At 30.5% G+C, this 20,174-nt stretch overlaps 1 protein-coding gene across 1 annotated transcript; it reads right to left on the reverse strand.

Annotated features, from left to right (window-relative positions):
- Positions 1 to 18,755: 18,755 nt before the first annotated feature.
- On the reverse strand, positions 18,756 to 19,709 carry LOC123294652 (DNA-directed RNA polymerase III subunit RPC7-like). Its single transcript, XM_044875751.1, has 4 exons — positions 19,582 to 19,709; positions 19,260 to 19,410; positions 18,909 to 18,921; positions 18,756 to 18,829 (listed from the first exon to the last, which is right to left on the reverse strand). Exons 1-4 carry the CDS (start codon positions 19,707 to 19,709, stop codon positions 18,756 to 18,758), a joined length of 366 nt encoding a protein of 121 aa, XP_044731686.1.
- Between the last annotated feature and the right edge of the window lie 465 nt (positions 19,710 to 20,174).

Raw genomic sequence — 20,174 nt, forward strand, 5'->3', positions numbered from 1 at the left:
GGCTAGGCTGCACAGTGCTAAACGCAACCGCTACCGCCAGCCAGATGGTTCAAGCTCTAACTGAAAGAGCAAGAAGAACAACATATCATAAAATCAGCCATTCTAAAATTATCTCTCGAAAACGTTGCGAGCTCCTAAACTATTAGGCCAGATTCAATTGGAAAGTCTAGACCCAAAATTTTCCACCAGTAAAGGGCGTAAATCAATGTGACCCGACCCTCTTTCACCAAAACTATTTAAAACTGTTTGAGAATATTAACTGTCGGAATTGCAATGGGAAAATCTCGGTTTGGAGATCGATGGCGTGAGCCTCTCCAATCTACGCTTTGCGGTTGATGTTGCTGTGCTTTCGGATAACCCAAAGGACTTACAAACGATGATTAATTAATTGAATTCCTACTGCAAGGAAATAGGGCTGAACATCAACCGTAGCAAGATAATGGTCATGATAAATACCCAAATGGCATTTATATTCTACAGAGTCGCCCTCGAATATGTTCCATATCAATATAAATACCTAGGGAAAATAATAACGATCCAAAAAAAAATAAGAAGAAATCAAAGCCAGAATTTCCAATGCGTGAAAAAGTTATATTTCAAACGTATCAACTTGCGTTTGCTTTCATTTTACTCCAACATCTAATATCCACAAATCAGCTTAGTGTTCTAATGGATATGTCACTCCCAATATATTAAATTTATGCCCAGTGGGTGAATGGTTCAAATTACGTTTCAGTCATTTATTTATTTATTATTTATTTTTTTTAATTTAATTTTTTTTTTTTAAATCGCATTTAAATTTTGCATTCTATAGTCGAATAAAGGAATACATAAATTAGCCGTTCTTAGGTAGTCCTTGTTCTTAGGTACTCTATAACACCTCTGATTTCGATGATTTTTTTTTCAAAATGACTCTTTTGTTTATTCTCTAAAATCAGAAAGGAACATTTCAGAAGGGGTCCGAAATAATCTGCAGGATGAATGGCCGTGTCACGACTGGCCTAAATCGCTAATGATTTGAAAGTTTGAAATTCCGAGATGATATTGATTTTATACAGTATGTGTCACTTAAGAAAGGATTTTCCGAAATTCATATCCTAAAAGGGTGAAATATGAGATGAAAGTTTGTATGAAAATATATACAAACCGTCATTTTTAAGTTCACATTATCAGCAAGTAAAATGGGCTATATTTTATTTTCAAACAAGTTAAGGTTCCGCACCAAAAGTAAAAATCCAATGAATAGTCAAACTGTCATTTATGAGTTCACTACTTAACCGATTAAAAAAATTATTTCACCAAAAGTTAAAATCCATTTTTTATTGTTATTAAGTTAAAATACAATTTCTTATGAAAAAGAATCACACAAGTGTGAATTTTTCATATATTTAACACAAATATTTTTCAATATATAAAATAATATAAATAACTAGCAGTTATCCACCTTATAACCTTCAATTAATTAAATCATTTGTAAATAGTGACTATGTAGATTCAGCGAACCTAAACAAGAAAGTAAACGAAAAAAATAAAAAAAATAAGCGTAATGTGCGTCCCATTACTGGTTTTCCACTCCCCAATAGTGGATCTAGCATGCCGTCCAATGTTGAAATCTCGTTAGGAGTCGAGAGGTGATGCAGAAGGCCTGCAAAAAAACTTGTAGAGACACCTGCTAGAAATATTAACATATTACTAAATTTATGCATCCTTCGAAATAAACAACTTTAACTTGAAAATATAATTTAGGAACGTCAAAGTACCTAGACATAATGATTTACCAAAGTTTTTCTTGCATTACGATACATGGGGGATGAAATGGAATATGAAGGTATTACAATATTGGGGGATGAAAATTGGATTTCGATGTTTGCGGCTCATAAGGCAAACGATAAATTTAATAATTTTTTAGCAATATTTCTTGGCTGCCTCAATTTGAGTTGTCCAGTAAACAAAATCCAGTATATCCAAATATCGAAAACCTAATTGGATTACCTCAGGTATTAGAAATTCAACACAAACATTTGGAGGTTTTAAATTTTTATCTAAAATAACGCAAAACGTTGAGAAAAGTTAAAAAAAAGTGAAAAAATTTTCTAAACTTTATAATAAGGTAATTGAGTATATATAAAATTATTAGAAATGAAGCAGGTACAAATAAATCTCAAAATTAGAATGAAATAATTGATGAAGATGGAAACATTTTAAAAGAACACCAAGTTATTGTGAATTCCTTCAATGATTATTTTCTAAATATAAAGAGCCACTTTGGGCCAAGTTCGAACTCTTTGAGTTCTGGTTTTAACATAAATGTTTTCCAAGATGTGGAACTAAAAGAGGTTCAGGATGTGATCGGCACACTCGGAAATAAGACCATCCAAGATATTTTTCATGTTTCAAATGATATAGTAAACTCTTGTTGCAGATTTGATCTTGGTGCCATTAACCAACATTATTTCATGTATGGCGACTACTGGCATGTTTCCAAACCGAACTAAACTTGCACGTATAATATCTTTTAGGAAAACTAAAAATAATAATATAATTATCAATTTCAGGCCAATTTCATTTGTGCCTGTTTTCTCTAAAATTTTTGAAAAATTTATAAGGTGCCAGTGAGGCCTTATTTCTACTCACTGACAAAGTGTTAGAATATTTAAATAAACATGAGCACGTTGCGATGATTGCACTGGATCAGTCTAAGGCATTTGATTGTGTTGATCACAGCCTCTTGCTTCAAAAATTGTATAAAGTTGCCTCTATAAGGCGCCATAATCAATTTAATGTGATGCCGTGCGATAGATGTAGTTCAGAAGCTAGATCCGAACAGATGAACATACACACACATAGATCAAACACATAACCCTCGGCATTGTATAGTCGGGTTAAAAACAGGTAAAAAGTGTACACCAAAAGTATAATTAAGCAATAATGTACTCTAGATAACTGTTAAAAATTTGGTGATTTTCGCTTGTCTTATATGCTTCGTTCGTTGATGTATTTGTTATTAATATTTATTCTATTTCCTTAATTATTTCTCTTTTATATTTTTATTTATTTTTTGAATTTGCTTATTTTCATTTGTTTGATTTTTGTCTGTTACACGATTTTTTTAATTCTAATTATTTTTTCTGTTTCAGGTACACTCATTAAATTTTTTTCTTCTGTTTCAGATCTTCATTTAGTAAAGTTTATTTTAATTTTATTTTATGTTTGATATTTTCCTAGTTTTTGCTTATTATTTTATGTAAGATTTTTTCCTAGTTTTTGCAATTTCATTTAATTTATTTTGTCTGTTACAGTTGCACTGAGGATAAAAAGGTTTTGGCAAGGTATTTTTCTCTTTGATTTTTATATTTCTGGATTTTATTTAATATTTACAACTTTGGTTATTGTTTTAAATTAATATTTTATTTTCAGGTTTAATCCTTCGTTTTGTTTTTTTATATATTTTTATAAGAGTGTTCACAATGATAATCCTTAGGATTTAAACTTAATATTTTATTGTGTTTCAGGTGAAGGGAGGCAATTATATTGTTTTAGAGGTGTAACATAAATATTTCTTTTATTCGAATCATATTCTGGTAATTTTATTTAAATTTTAAGGGTAATATTTTATTATTTGTATTAGGGCAGTGCAGTGATTGTATTTTATTTATTTTTTCGTATTTTCGTATTTTGGTAATTTATTTTTAATTTTACGAGGTTTAAGCAATGCTACTGAAGAGGATTGCCAAAGTGATCGAAACCGGTCTAGCCAATTAATAATAGTTTTATAATCTAGCCAAATATTTTTATTGTGGGTCCTGAAGGGGATATATTTTAACAAACTTCAGAATACAAAGTTATCAAAATATAAAATAAGAAACGTTCAAATAACAAAAATGAAATAGATAAAAAAATCTGTAACGTTGCAATCAAAAATTGTGCAGGCTGCAACTGCTTCAACTCAGAGAGTTTCAAAGAGAAAGAGATAACTTTTACTGAATCTGAATGCATAGAGGAGGCGGGTGACGAAGAAGAGAACTTCTGCGTCTAATACTAATTCTTAATAATATTACTCTTTAAACATGGTTTTGAAATTTTAGCAATATAAAAAAAAAAAAATGAATTTAAAGTTTTCGAAACATACTAATCGATGTATTGTTTTAATGTGCACCTTTCTTATAAAATGGAATACTTAATAACACGTAATAATAACATAAATTCACGGGGGCAACGAGAATATTCACTCTGGTCGCCAAGTACCTAGAAGACCGATTCTGTCGCAATATATATATAAAGTTACGAGTTTGAAATCATTTTCATCACTATTAACCGAATTGTGAAGTTAATATTTACGGTCAATTTAAAAGTGTATAATGCATATTATTGATGGTAGTTGCATATTTTTAATTTCTCATAAATCAAATCAGGTCACAAAATTTCCTGACACACTAACGAATCGAACGCCAAAAATCGCATTCAAATCCGACTTACTGCTTACATGGCATTTCTTTATGCAATACTTCTGCCAACTTGTTAACCAACATACGTCTCTGGAGATTGTACGCGCGGTCAGATTTAAATTAATTCTTTATTGAGTCGCTATCAGGCTTTAGACAGAATGGGGGCTGTATGCTAAAAACAATAGATAAGAAATCAATCACTCTAAATCGAAAATAATGATATTTAAAAACGGTGGTAAAAAACCAAAAAGTGAAGTACTTAAATTTCAAAAACTCTCCTTCGAAATTGTTAGCACTTTCAATTTCTTGGGGATACCGTTCACAAGTTCTTGCCTGTTCCATCATGCGCAATTATATGTTCAGTAATGGCAACTTTGACAAAATCTTAGTGTATTTCTTGGGACTCTCATACAGGTCTACCATTCGTGCGTATTATATACCCTGCTCTATTTTGCCCCAGTATGGAGTATTCGTTATCTATCCATAATTGAATTCGTCCGAGTGGGGTTTTTTAAGTAACTTCGCCAGCTACCAAGGAATGCATCAAAACATGTAGTGCGTCTTGAAACAGACATATCACCTTTGTCTCTAAAAGCATTTAAATCAGCTATTTCTTGACTAAAGAAAATTATGTGTATGGACGACGAGCGATTTTCAAAGTAATGCTACAAAAGGCTTCTAAACTTAACCAACACTTCCGAAACTGTCCCGATTATGTTAAATTGGGTCTCTCAATTTGAAGAAACTACTGAACTTCATTGACTCAGGTGACATACTAAATAGCGAGCAAGGTGAAAGCCACTCTTAAGAAATTTCAAAGTGTCGCTTTCTAAAGAAATAATTTCAAAATTTTCTAATTTCGTTGGAGCATTTTCTTGCATATGTCCTAACCAACTAAATTAGCCGTTCAATTAACAGCCTTGTTTCTTTAATAAACGGTGCCGTTCAACTAGCGGCTTAAACGATATTCAGCCGCTAGTTGTTTAACTATTTGCCTTGTCTGGTCATTTAAATTTAGCTGCACTTTCTGCCACTTGACGCTGAAACTCACACACTATCAATATGGTGTCGGCATGGGTGCCGCCAGGATTACATTCAGGAAGGTATGTCAAAACAATCTACACTTGGGTGTGTCAAAACAATAGACTATTTTCTTTTGCTTTCGATATCGAAAAGATGGTTCATACACTTGTAGAAAATTATGTCCAAATATGAGATATTTATATTTACAAGAATATCTTTCTCATCAAAATTTGATTTTTACCTCAATCCATTATGAAAAGATTAAAATCTTGCCATTTATTAAACGTACAGCAAATCTCAACACATATTTTTGTAGTAAGTTAAAAGTTCTACAAAAAAAAGTGGTTTGATACTTTTTCAACTAACCTAACCATTTAAAAGACATTCAAAGATAAATGAACAATACACATTTTTGAAGAAAATCAACTGATCTACAAAAATAGTCCCTTTTCTTTATTAGATGTAAGCGTTTAAAAGATATTTGTAACCAAAATTCAAACCATACCGATTTTCGAAGTTTTTAATAATTACCTTAAAATACGATTTTAAATAATTTATTTTTGGAAATATTTCAAAAAATTCGAGTTTTCGAAAGCTTTTCAAACTATTTCCAAAGTAAGACGAAGTGCGTGGTGATAAGCAAATAAAAAGCAAATGCGAATTAAGAATTTATAACGCTGTGGTGAAACAAGTGAATCAATATGTTTGCCTTGGAGCTCGTATAGTTGAAGACGATAGCAAACAACTGGCAAACAAAATCATTTTTAAGAGTGATTGTTTTATAAACGAAGTTTTTTGTTTGCAAATACAAATGCCATGGATATTTAACTTGCGTTAAAAATTATATTTTAATTAGGTATTTACATGTGTATTTTGTTATAGAGTTACACTGTTTGACCTCATGACTATTAAATTACAATATGGTATATTTTGAGTTACGTAAATATATAATCTCTCGTTCAGATATTTCATTTTTTTGTTAAATGGTCTAAGCATCCCTGTTGTTCTCAGGCCGCTAGTTGAACGGCGCTGTTTAATAAAAAGGCTAGGCTGTTAACTGAACGGCTAAATAACTAGTTGGCTGCGACATATACACTATTACATGCACAGTACGACAGGTAGTTATATTTTCCTATAAAATAATAATCGATGTAAATACGTGTAATAAATAGTAAAGGAAGCCTAAAATGCCCAATTCCAAATACCGATCAAAGTGGGGGGGGAAATGGAAATACAACGCGAAATGAGTATTCTTTTAAGGAAATAAAAATTAAACTTATTTAAAATTGTATTTTCCATTCTATTGTGTAATTAGAATTGCAGCTTTTCCTTTTTTTTTGGGAAAACTGTGCAAATGGAATATGAATAGTGTTTATTCTCTTGATTATCTCAATATTCATGCGCTTTTTTTTTTTATGATGACACAAAAGTTTATTTGAAATTATATTTTCGAAAAAAACATATAAAATTAAAATAGATTCATGTAAAAGTTAAAGTTCTGAATATGTTTTATTACTTTTCTCATTATTTTTGTATAAGCAATGAAATAAAAAATTATTCGAAATATATAAGCATAGATATTATTAACAAAAACAAATTAAAATGAAAGGATCTCGGAAATTTCGTTAGTATAATTTCGAATCAATTTTTATTTCATCGCTTATACACAAATCACGAGAAAAGTAATAAAACATTCCACATCATATTCAGAACTTTTACATTAATCTAGATATCCTTTCTTCGAAAGTATAAATTCCTCACAAAAAATAAAAAGATTTACACGCTGAAATCAATCTATTTATAGTATATGTTGAGGAAATCGAATTAAAGCCCTTGTGAATAAATATTTAGAAGATTTTTATTATATTAAATAAAATTGTAGTAAAAGCAATATATAAATAATAATTTGACATTGTACATAGATAGCACAAGCAAGTTCAATGAATTAAGCAATATTATAATTACATATTTTCAACACCGTCCCTTAATTTAATATTACTGAAAAACAATGAACTGATAAGCCGAAATAGCAAAATTATATAAATCATAAATTCCACAAAAATTTACGTAAATAATTAGAAAACATTTCATCTGAAATTGTTATGATAAGTAAAATCGTCATTACAGTCGGGAGAAATTGGAGTGTAAACAGTTTTCCACAGGACCGAAAAGAGGTCCCCGACAGTAATGACAATTTTAATTATCATAACAATTTCAGATGAATTGTTTTCTTGTTTTCATACTTTTAAGAGCACGATTCAAAGAGTGTCGAGGTTTTAGTTTTTGAACTTTATTTTATTTCAACTATTTTGGTGTATAGTTTCGTGATAAAGTATAACAATATATATATTTTTTGAAAAATTCCTTATTTGTCAAATTATGATAAGTAGTTTAGAAGCTAAATCCGAACAGATGAACATACATACATATGGATCTAATACATAACGCTCGCCATTGTATAGTCGGGGTAAAAATTATCTCCACACTACATTTACAAAAATAAAGATTTTGCTTAAATTATTAAAAATGAATTAGGTATCATATTTCGAAACAGGTAAAGAGTAAAGACGTGCTTTATATGCTCTGATATTTTAAATAAAGTTTAAGTTTTTTTTTTATAATTTATAGTGTTTTAAGTGTAAAATATTTTTTAAATATTGTGGTGATAAGTGTTTAAAAAAAATTTATTAGTGATTAAAAGAAATAAGTGAATTAATGGTTCTGAATATAAACAGAAAAAAAATTGTGACAGTATAACCATAGTGTTAAATGACTTAAAATAAATAATTAATTGTGTTTTGATTCACGTTTATCGAAAGCAACGAATTCAAAAAAGGAAAGGTAACTTCTCTTTGAATTTCGAGTATGCTTGAAATTTCACTGAGTTTCGATAGTTTTGAATACGAGAAGGTCGTAGAAAATAAAGTAAAAACAAATAAGTGGTCAGTCTTAATCAGTATAAAAAACAAATGTACTTTCATACTAAGACCTCGGTGGCGCAGTTAGTAAGGTCGCGACCGGCTGAACTCTTACTTTTGCTGTTTTAAGTATTTCAATGTCTTCAATATCATCAAATTTATAACATATTGTTATTAAACCAGAGACTGGTGTTGAAATTCTTCCAAGATTCACAAAAAATATACATGCGTGATTAAACTAATTTAGTTATTCGATTCTACTTAAAACATTGCGACTTACAACCCATTAGCCCAAATAGCATTAAGCTTTGTTTGATAACAACAAATCAATACTTCCTTTACAAGTAAATTTTAAAATAGCTACAAAATGACAAATGCAGATATAATAAAGGCCATTGTGGATTTGAAGAATTAATTGAAAATGGATGTACAAAATGTTAACGAAAAATTAGACAAAAAATTCGAAGAATTGAAATTAGTGCAAACTGATTTAACAGAAAAGGTAAAATTATTGGAAAAAAAAATTGAAAATTAAGAAGGAACTAATCGTAAAAAAAACTTAAAAATCTACGACCTAAGTGATATAAGCCATGATATAAACGTTATGGAAGAACAAATAATAGTATTCTTTAACAATACGCTGAAAGTTAACAGTACAACAAAGGACGTGGATTTTATTCGGAAATTCAGAGCAAGTAGAGATACCTCTAAATGTCCTATTAGTTTTGTGTCATGGCGATTGAAAATTCAGATACTGGCAAACCGAAAACTATTGAAGGATACGTCCATTTATTTATCTGATGATCTTTCGTCAGCAGCACGTCAGAAAAGAAAAGAGCTAATACCGTATATGGTACAATTTCGTAAAGAAGGGAAGCAAGCAGTTATCAAGCAAGATAAGCTATTTGAAACCGCAAAAATATAGATATGGATGCACTAAAAATGCAATATAATTTCAAACAAACTCTCTGAAAAACAAAGCTACAAAGGAAGCCAAATTAACACTCAAATAAATAAGCAAATAAACAAACCTATTTTTGGATCATCAACTTTGATCATCAAACTCTATAGGAAGTGATAGTCAGATAAAGCCCCAAAACAGCTTAGCCGTAAAACCTACGAAAAAGCAATCAAATTTTATGAAACCCTTACAAGCTGGGAATCGAAACAGTATGATTGGAGATTGCGAACTAAGAGACAAAGTAAAATTTGTATTTTGGAACTGTAATGTAATGTAACTTCCTAAATTTAGATACTAAACAACAGTAAGATTTTAAAAACTGTAGTGTTATAGGACTGAGTGAAACATGGCTATGCAAACATTTTGGAAATGACTTTAAATTAAAAGAGGAATATCATTGCTATGAGGTGTTGCAGTTAAGGAAAAAAAACAGTTCGGAAGAGCAAGTGGAGGGTTTATATTGGAAGTAAAGAAGTTTGTTGATACTGAATTCATAGATTCTTCGAATCTATGGATTGCAGTAAAAGTAAATTTAATAGGTCGTAATTATATTGTAATTTTTGTATATTGTAAGCCTAGATATTATGTGGGTGTGGTGATGGATTTACTTTTGAGTTCAATAGGTACAAAATATCGAGACACAGCAATTAGTATTACGGGGGATTTGAATTGTAGGATTGGCGCATTGGATCAAGAACATGTCGAGATTTTTGAAGGTACACTTTTGAACAAAAACAGAAAATCTCAAGGTACAATCAATCAAAGAGATATAAAACTCACCGAATTTTTTGAGAGTTCCAATTTTTATGTTATAAATGGTATAAAGTAGGTCAGATCCACAATAACAGTTAAAATTTTTAATACAAACGAAATTAGCGTTGTGGATCTCTTATGGGGAAATGATCTGGCTTTGGTTGAAGTTATAGATTTTGCAATTACAGACATTGTTTTAACGTCAGATCATTAACCTTTTATGTTGATCATCGACAGCACTTTTTCTAGTAATAGAAGCAAGCGTAGATATAGTAAAATTAAAAACTTTAAGTGGAATGAGGAAAAAATCTCGTCATACTTAGAAATGCTCAAAGAATCACAATGGCCAACATTGCACTCAGCAACATAGTTTTATCAGACAATGGTTACTAATATTACGAATTTAGCCACTAAACTCGATATGTGCCATGAAAAACTACTATCACTACTACTATCCGAGGATATATTAAAAATTAAAAATAAGGTATGGTTTGACAATGAATGCCAGCAACTAAAAGTTATCCTTAAAAATAATTTCACACTAGTAAAAACCACTAACTTCTCCCAAACAAGTACAATACTATATGTAGAAAATTAAAAAAAAAATTACAGAGACTTTAAAATAAGAAACAAGGATTAAGATAAGCTTATTAGGGACAGGGATAGTAAGGAATTTTGTAGTACTCTTAAACGATTTCGATATAAAGGTAATTAGTCAAACATAAACCACATACATATAGATCTGTGGAATCATTATTGTCAAACTTTGTATTCCCCAAGTATTATAAATGAAAACACCTTTTTTGATGCCCACCATCCATACCTAGATACCGAAATCGTTGCTGAAGAGCTTCAAATCGCTTTACGGCCAATTAAAGGAGGTAAAGCCCCCGGTCCAGACGGTATAACAAACGATTTTCTTAAAAATTTACCTGAAGTAGCTGAAACTCACCTATTAAAAATATTAAATCTGGCCTTCGAAAATGAAAAGTCCGGTAAAAATTAGACCAAATTAGAACTTTAACTGTTACTTAAAAAGGGTAAGGGTAACTCAAAATCCCGAATATTATAGGGGTATTGCTCTATTAAATGCAATCACGAAGTTTTATGCAAAAATTCTCAGGAACCGACTCCTTACTTGGGCGAAAGAGGCGCAAAGAATCATTTTCCAGATGCGCTTTTTAATAATAATAATGGGGTTTAAGCTCCGTTTCTTTGACATATACGCCTATAACAGAGGCCACCCAAATCATTATTTGTTAATCTTTATTTATTTAATTACTAACATATTTACTATTACATTTTGATGTGGGTGGAGTCGGTTACTTCGTTCTGATCCAAGCGACGACACTGTGATCAATTCTGCTCTCCCATTAATTATAATTTCTGCACTCCCGTTAATTATAATTTGTTCACACTGCCACTGCCTGGAATCGAACCCGCAACCTAAGTCTAAATCGACAAACAGTTCTCTAAGATGCGCTTTATAAATAAGAACCACATCAGAATATGCACAAGAGGTAAAGTTTATAAATGGGGCTCAGAATTGAAATGTGACATGTGTAATATGGATGAATTTGATACCTTAGGTCATTTTCTGCATAGATGCCCAATGCTAAAATCTTTAAGGGATCAATATATTTCAAAGTACAGACAGAACACAAATCCAATAAATATAACAGCATCATTGCTTGATAATCTCAGCATCTCCAAAATAAATGATATTTATTTTTATACTATTAACGCTCTTAAATTGAGGAATTTAGTTTTGTCTGAGTAGAAACAACTTTCGGTTCTGTCTATAAACCGTATTTTCAGGATATTTTAATATTTTATGCGAAAATGTACGCACTTGGATATACATGTATATATATTTTATGATTATTATTGTTACTGCTATGCTTTGATATTATTACTTTAAATTACAATTATGTGTTATCCACTCATTTTTGCTCTCAGTGTTAGACTCTTAGAGTTTTTTTCCCATTATTACAGTTACATCCTTTCATATATAAAGGATATACGTATAATTAATATATTTTTATTCATTATTTTATTATTATTATAAATTATTTTTATTTCAAATTATTTGCAATAAATGTTCAAATTCAAATATTCACTTTCAGCAAAATGCTTAATAATCATTTATTAGTATGTTACAAATAAATTTGTTAATAAAAGTAGGCACGAGGCAGGATGTACAATGAATGACACAATTTTACAAGCTCATCAATAAAGTTTTCTTTAAAACGATTTTCAATTAGTTTAATCAGAGTTGATATGATCATAACTTGGAACAGTTGACTTTCTTGTAAAATTTCTTAATTGTCGCAGTCGGTAGGATCTAAGTGAATATCGAGTCAAAATTATCGACATTTTGTGTTATTGGTTGGTAAAAATTTCAAGTGAATATTGGAATTCAATCCAACAACTCGAGGGCACATCGCGCAAGTAGTGGTAACACACCGTTCACTGAAACACAACATTCGAGGGAACATCGTACGTTGGTAAATTAATTTCTTTGGTTTCACGGATCAAGAATCTACATTCTACGTTGATATGATGATGATATTTTACATGTAAGTCAAAATAATTATATTTGCTTTGCTTATTGTTTTCCTATCAAATTGCAACAAATTTTTTTCCAATTGATCCAACTCTCCTCAGAATCTCTAGGGAATATAGTGAAACTGAGTTAGGTTTAATTTCGGCAGACCCTTGCCATCTTTTAATAATAATTATACATTTATAAAATACACAAATTTTTAAATCAATCTATCAAAAAAAATATAGATATATATTAAATATTAAAATAAAATAAAAAATTATAAATTTTTTAAAAATGTCTCAAGATACAATAAATGTTATGGACTTAATTAAAGTAATGGTTCCGTTCGACGGTAAACCAGGAACTGTAAATCGATTTATTAGAAGCATAGACAGAATAATATCTGCACTTGCCAATAAAAACGCAAGCACTGTAGAATTATTTACAGATTTAATTAGAGGTAAAATAGTTGGGAAAGCAGACGAAATTTTAGTATCAGTAGGTGACCCTAGCGATTGGACTACAATTAGATCACATTTAATAACTCAATTTGCTGACAGACGAACACAAGAAACCATATTAAATAAATTAAATACTGTATGTCAATTAGGCAAAACTTTAGAACAATACTATGCTGAAGTGTCTGATTTACAAACAGCTTTAATAAATTCAATTGATAGTAGATAGTAAAAGTGAAGATTACAAAAACACGGACAAATGGAAGTATATTTAAGTATAGTTTTGAAATCTTTTGTAGCTGGTCTAAACCACGAACTAGGTTATATCGTACGTTCGAATAAACCTACGATTGTCAAGGAAGCGTACTATATCGCACTAAATGAAATAAGTATGCAAAACGCAGTTAGGGATAGAAGTAGATTAGCATCAAATCAAAGACAATTACTAAAACCGAGAACTCAAATGACCACGTCATATACCCAAAACAGACCAAGTACATCAAATAATACTACATACAACAATTCACCTATGTATCATCCTATTCACCACAACAATTCCATAAACCGAACACCTTTCAAAATCCCAACCATTATAGATCTATACAATATAATAAACCCGTCTTTACACAACCACATAATCCAGCGTCCACATCCAAACCAAACTTACCAAATCCGACACCCATGGACATAAGCGTACAGACTAGACAATCTAACAAACCCATAAATTCAAATAATCAATATTAAAAATCAAACGGTAACTCGAACTTTACTAGTAGGGAATTACATAATACTGAACAATATGAATTACCTTGCGATTATGACGAAAATAATTACAATTACGAATATTATGATCCTGAATCACAAACTGACGAAAATTATACTACAGCTGAAATAGACGACGTAAATTTTCAATTACCTTGCCCGAACCAAACGAAAACTTAGAATTTAATATTCAAGGACATTTTTTACCGTATATCGAAATTAAATCATTCGGACCCCAGACACTCAAATTTTTAATAGATACTGGTTCAAGTAATTGTTTTATCGACCCAAAACATGTCAATAAAAATCCATTCACACCGCAAAGGTTCATAAAAAATTTATAATAAAATACGTAGAGCTTCCGATTTTTGAGAAACCATGCTATATGTCACAAAAAACCCTAGTTGAACCAAATACCCGAATTTTTCACAAACTACCTGTAGACAAAGAATCCGGAGGTTTATAGACAACTAATAACTGGCACGCTATATTACCTGTTGATAATATTTCAAATATTCAACAAACTATTTTTGTTGATCAACCATTGAAGGTTGAACCATTAGAAAATTATGTTGAATTTAATATGCAAATAGGTAATATCGAATCAATACAAGCTGATCAAAATATTACTAATTTAATTCGAACCGATCACTTGAACGAGGAAGAAAAATCGTTACTTTTAAAACTATATACGGAATACGACGATTTATTTTTCAAAGAAGGCCAGCACTTGACTTTCACAAACGAAATGAAACATAAAATTCATACAAAAAACGACATACCTGTGTACAGTAAAAACTACAGATATCCTTACATACACAAACAACAAGTACAAGACCAAATATCAAAAATGTTAGAACAGGGTATAATTAGGCCGAGTTTTGCCGCTTGGAATTCGCCAATTTGGATTGTCGCCAAAAAACTGGACCAATCAAAAAAGCAAAAATGGCGATTGGTGATAGACTACCGCAAACTAAACGAACAAACTATAGACGATAAATATCCTTTACCTAACATTTCGGAGATCTTAGACAAACTTGGTAGATGTATGTACTTTTCATCCCTTGACTTGGCTTCAGGCTTTCACCAAATAGAAGTCGACCCTAAAGATATCCAAAAAACAGCATTCAGTGTAGATAACGGCCATTACGAGTACGTTCGTATGCCGTTTGGGCTTAAGAACGCTCCAAGTAAGTTTCAACGTGTCATGGATAACGTTCTGAGGGATCTCATAGGAAAGGACTGTTTAGTATATATAGATGATATAGTTGTATACAGTGTATCTCTTCAAGAAGACGTCGAAAAATTAACTAGAGTTTTCGAAAAACTAAGACAAGCGAACCTAAAAGTACAATTGGACAAATCCCATTTTATGGCTAAAGAAATTGAATTTTTAGGGCACATAGTATCTAGTGACGGCATCAAGCCAAACCCAAATAAAATTTCGGCAATTAAAAACTATCCATTGCCAAAAACAACTAAAGAAATAAAAGGATTTCTAGGACTTATAGGATACTACCGAAAATTTATACATAATTTAGCAAAAATTACAAAACCACTAACAGCAAAATTAAAAAAGGGTGCAATAATAGATTTTCAACCGGATTACATTCAAGCGTTTGAAAAATGTAACAACTTTTAATCAACGATCCAGTATTGCAATACCCCGATTTTTCAAAAAAATTTAATTTAACAACAGATGCCAGTAACTATGCCATTGGTGCTGTACTTTCTCAAGGACCTATAGGTAATGATAAGCCTGTTTGTTACGCTTCTCGTACCTTAAACAAAACTGAACAAAACTATAGTACTACTGAGAAAGAATTTTTGTGCAATGGAAATTTTGGGCCATGCAATATTTTAGACCTTATTTACACGGATCCAAATTTTATTTGTTAACAGATCACCTCCCCATACAAAATATTTATAAAATGAAAAATACCAACAATAAATTAATGAGAATGAAAGATATAATAGACGGATATGAATTTACGCCGATTTACATTAAAGGTAGATCAAATGTTGTTGCTGATGCACTTTCACGCATCCCGGAAATTCATGTTACTGTGCTGAGGAAGATAATTTGAATCTAATTCCCATTTCAGAAAAATCACTGAACGAATTTACAGAACAAGTTATTTTCAAAATCGATAATAAAAATGATACACCAAATCGAATTTTAAAAGTGCTATTCAAAACTAAACATAAACAAATATTCTCTTGCAAAAACTTCACTAAGCAAAATATAATAAATATACGAAAAGAATATTTTTCGCCAAAGAAAACAATAGGTGTATATTGTAGCGATGAAATATTAAAGCTTATCGAAAACATATATACGGAATTCTTTAATAATAAATTAAAATTAGTTAGATGTAAAACTCTATTGGACGATATCGAAAACGAGGACATACAAGACCACTTAATCAAAGATTACCGACTTCATTACAATAATTCAATCCATTCCACAACAAAATTTTAACCATTTGAACTATTCACGGATAGAACATACACTTTCGATAAAGATATTACACCCAATAATTACCATGAGTACCTCAAAACCTATAATAAACATCAAAAGGAACTATTTAAAAGACAAGAACAAAAAGAGGCAGAATTAAAAGCAAAACGACTAGAAAAACTAAACGCTAACAGGACAGACCCACCGAACATTGAACCAGGTGAAAACGTATTTCGAAAAGGACTAAAATACAATAAATCAAACCCAAAATTTCGGAAATCTTTAGTAACTGAAAACCGACGTATAACTCTAAAATTAGCAAACAACACAAAAATCATAAATCCAAAATTAAAAAGAAACGTTCATTTCAGATCATTCGTCCTCCTGGCGAAAACATACTCCCAGAGGATAGAAATAATAGACTTGACGAACACCCAAGGTATGATCCCAATGAAGCTGGGCCAAGCAACGCTCATTAAAGACTTTATTAAGCTAATACATATTGTAGATTTAGACGCATATAAGCTGACTATAAATAAAATCGAAAATTCATTAAAAATAGCAAATAACAATGATAACTTAGGTAGGTTAGTATAAAAGAATTAAGTAATTTGAAATTTATTGAGTTGTGCAATAAATTTAAAATGTTATATCCCCACAAAAGGACTAGACGAGGACTAGTTAACGGACTTGGATCAATTATCAAAGGCATTACAGGAAACATGGATGACACAGATGCTCAGAATATAAAAAATTTTATAGAAACAACTAAACTTAGCGAACATGACTTAAACAATCAGTTTAAATCACAAATCACATTAAACCAACAAATGATAGATCGATTTAAGAATATTACAAATTTTATAGATAGTCAACAGGAAACAATTAGTGAAAATTTAAAACTTAATAGTAAAATTATCACAAATAAAATTCAAGTAGAAGAAGAAAATTTCAGATACATGCAATACCTTTATCAAGTAAATTATAATATAGATATGCTTACTAATCATTTAAATGACATATTAGATTCAATAACACTAGCAAAATTAAACGTTATTTCAAAACAAATTTTACACCCCTCCGAATTAGAATCAATTAATTCTATACTTCAAAATCAATCATTTCATCTTAAAAATACAGAACATATTTATGAATTATTAGAACTTGAAGCTTGTTATCTAGATAACAAAATTATATTCAATGTTAAAATACCTAAGTTTCACAATAGCTCCTTCGAATTCATCCATTCGATACTAACACCTATTAATTCCACAAAACTCATAAATAACCCATATCCTTACATCCTATACAATAAACAGCAAATTTATTATCTGACTGAAAAATGTAAAAAAATTGAACAAAATTTTATCTGCAAAAAATTCCATAAATATGAAAATATCAACGAATCAAATTGTATTGGAAACATACTGAAAAGCGAAAAAGCTCATTGTGCTCTAACCGAATATACAAAAATACAAACCATATCGCAACCAGAAGAAAATTACATATTGCTAATAAATATACCCAAAACTGATATTCTTACCACTTGTGGGTTCAAAAATAAAATAATCCAGGGAACATTACTACTGCCCTACGTTAATTGTTCAATAACAATAAATGGGATAAAGTACACAAACAAATGGAATCAATATTGGGACTCCATATATCTCGTCCCTGTAGCATTTTCCGCAATTAACGCAACAAAAATAATCCAGCCAATAAGCCTGGAAAAATTATCTAATTACCACATAGCAAACTATCATGCTATCGACCTATTGCAAACAAAAGGACAACATAGAGACTACTTGCTGTTTAGTACCGTAACAATACTACTTTTAATCATCTTATATGGAATTGGTAAAATTTTCAAGAAGAAATTTCAACCAAAAGACGCAGTCGAAATCAACGATCCTGCCACTGGTTCTGGAGCTCCGACAACTGAGCCCAAATTCAAGCTCAATTGGTCGTCGCCCATTTAACGATGGGGGAGTTACATCCTTTCATATATAAAGGATATACGTATAATTAATATATTTTTATTCATTATTTTATTATTATTATAAATTATTTTTATTTCAAATTATTTTCAATAAATGTTCAAATTCAAATATTCACTTTCAGCAAAATGCTTAATAATCATTTATTAGTATGTTACAAATAAATTTGTTAATAAAAGTAGGCACGAGGCAGGATGTACAATGAATGACACAATTTTACAAGCTCATCAATAAAGTTTTCTTTAAAACGATTTTCAATTAATTTAATCAGAGTTGATTTGATCATAATTTGGAACAGTTGACTTACTTGTAAAATTGTCTAATTCTTTAAATTTCAAAATTGTAAATTTAATTCAATAAAATACGATCGAACTTAATTTTACCGATGTTTTATTGTAATTATCATTATTATTATTACTGTAATTATTGTTATTGTTCATGTTCTTGTTCTTGTTCTTGTTCTTGTTCTTGTTCTTGTTCTTGTTCTTGTTCTTGTTCTTGTTCTTGTTATCGTTCAGTATTTTTATTATTACTATTGTTAATTGCTTTTTTTTCTCTTCCATCTCTATTTTGTGTACCAACCATCTGTAATAACCTATGGTTTGAATACAGTATTATTATTATCATTTATTTATTATTTCAAAACAGTGTAAACATAATATTATATTTAAATAAACTATATTTGAAATCGAAAAATGTCATTCCAAATTTAAATAGTTGCTTTTTTAAATACACTAACTATAGTGTAAGCAAATGCAGAATTCGATTATTTATCTTGGCAACTTTTCTTTGCTCTACTTATTAAAACATTGTTTTCATGTGCTTGTCCTTTATTATTACCAACCATATCTCGCCTCGATTTCCGCGGAGGTTTCGGATAATTACTGTTTTGAAATTTTGCCCGCGCCGCTCTTCAACTCATGCTCGAAGTACCGTTGTAACTTCACAAAATGCATTTGTTGGTGGTTTAGGCGTTTCATCGTCTTCAGGTGAATCTTCACATTCTTCAAGAGGTAATCGTGGATATATTGGTCTGCGAAGTTGTTCAATATTTTCAACTTCTCTTTCTGTCAAGTTAAGTTCCCTTTACGTTATCATCATAGTAATCCAAACTGCATTGTTCATAAATTTTCTTCTTGATATGTTTTTTTTTCATTTTACATATCTATCGCATTTCTACAACCCACTTTATTCCTTTTCCGTAATATTCTTGTTGGCTCAAAAACTAATTTTGTCATACGATCACATTCATCACCTTCGAATACGTTTCGTTTTGACTTGTATGACACTAACTTTATCTTTTAAACTTTCAGCTAACTCCCGTTTCATATCAGCTGATTCACCACAGTTATTTATATCCCTTGGTTCCACAACAAAAACCATTTGATTAGCGTCAGCTTAAGTTTAACAATTCTTTATTTTATTGTTCTATGTGGACTCTTGCCACTTTCATTTTGTTGACTCAGCATGCATTTCTTACTTATAGAACGAATCTTATACATGCTTACTTATCGAATGAATCTTATGTATTTATTGCGTATTGTACAGCCGTCCTTATTGGAGATTACCACATTTCCCTTTTCGACAATTTTGTTAAGCAATCACAAATTTGCACATAATGTAGGTACGTGTAATACTTCCTTCATTCCGTTATCATGTTCATTCGTTCTGAGTGTGATGCATTCGAATCTATGAACCAGTCGTATGAATTTGATTTTCCATACAACATGGCTTGAAAAGTATACTCCTTTTCCGGTTTTGAATATTTCTAGGACTTCATAAAATTGTAGTTTAAGTGTTTAGTCGACCCACAATTGAAACACTTTTTCTTGAATTGCTTCTTCTGAC

This window comes from Chrysoperla carnea, chromosome 3, assembly GCF_905475395.1.
Source record: "Chrysoperla carnea chromosome 3, inChrCarn1.1, whole genome shotgun sequence".
NCBI lineage: Eukaryota > Metazoa > Arthropoda > Insecta > Neuroptera > Chrysopidae > Chrysoperla > Chrysoperla carnea.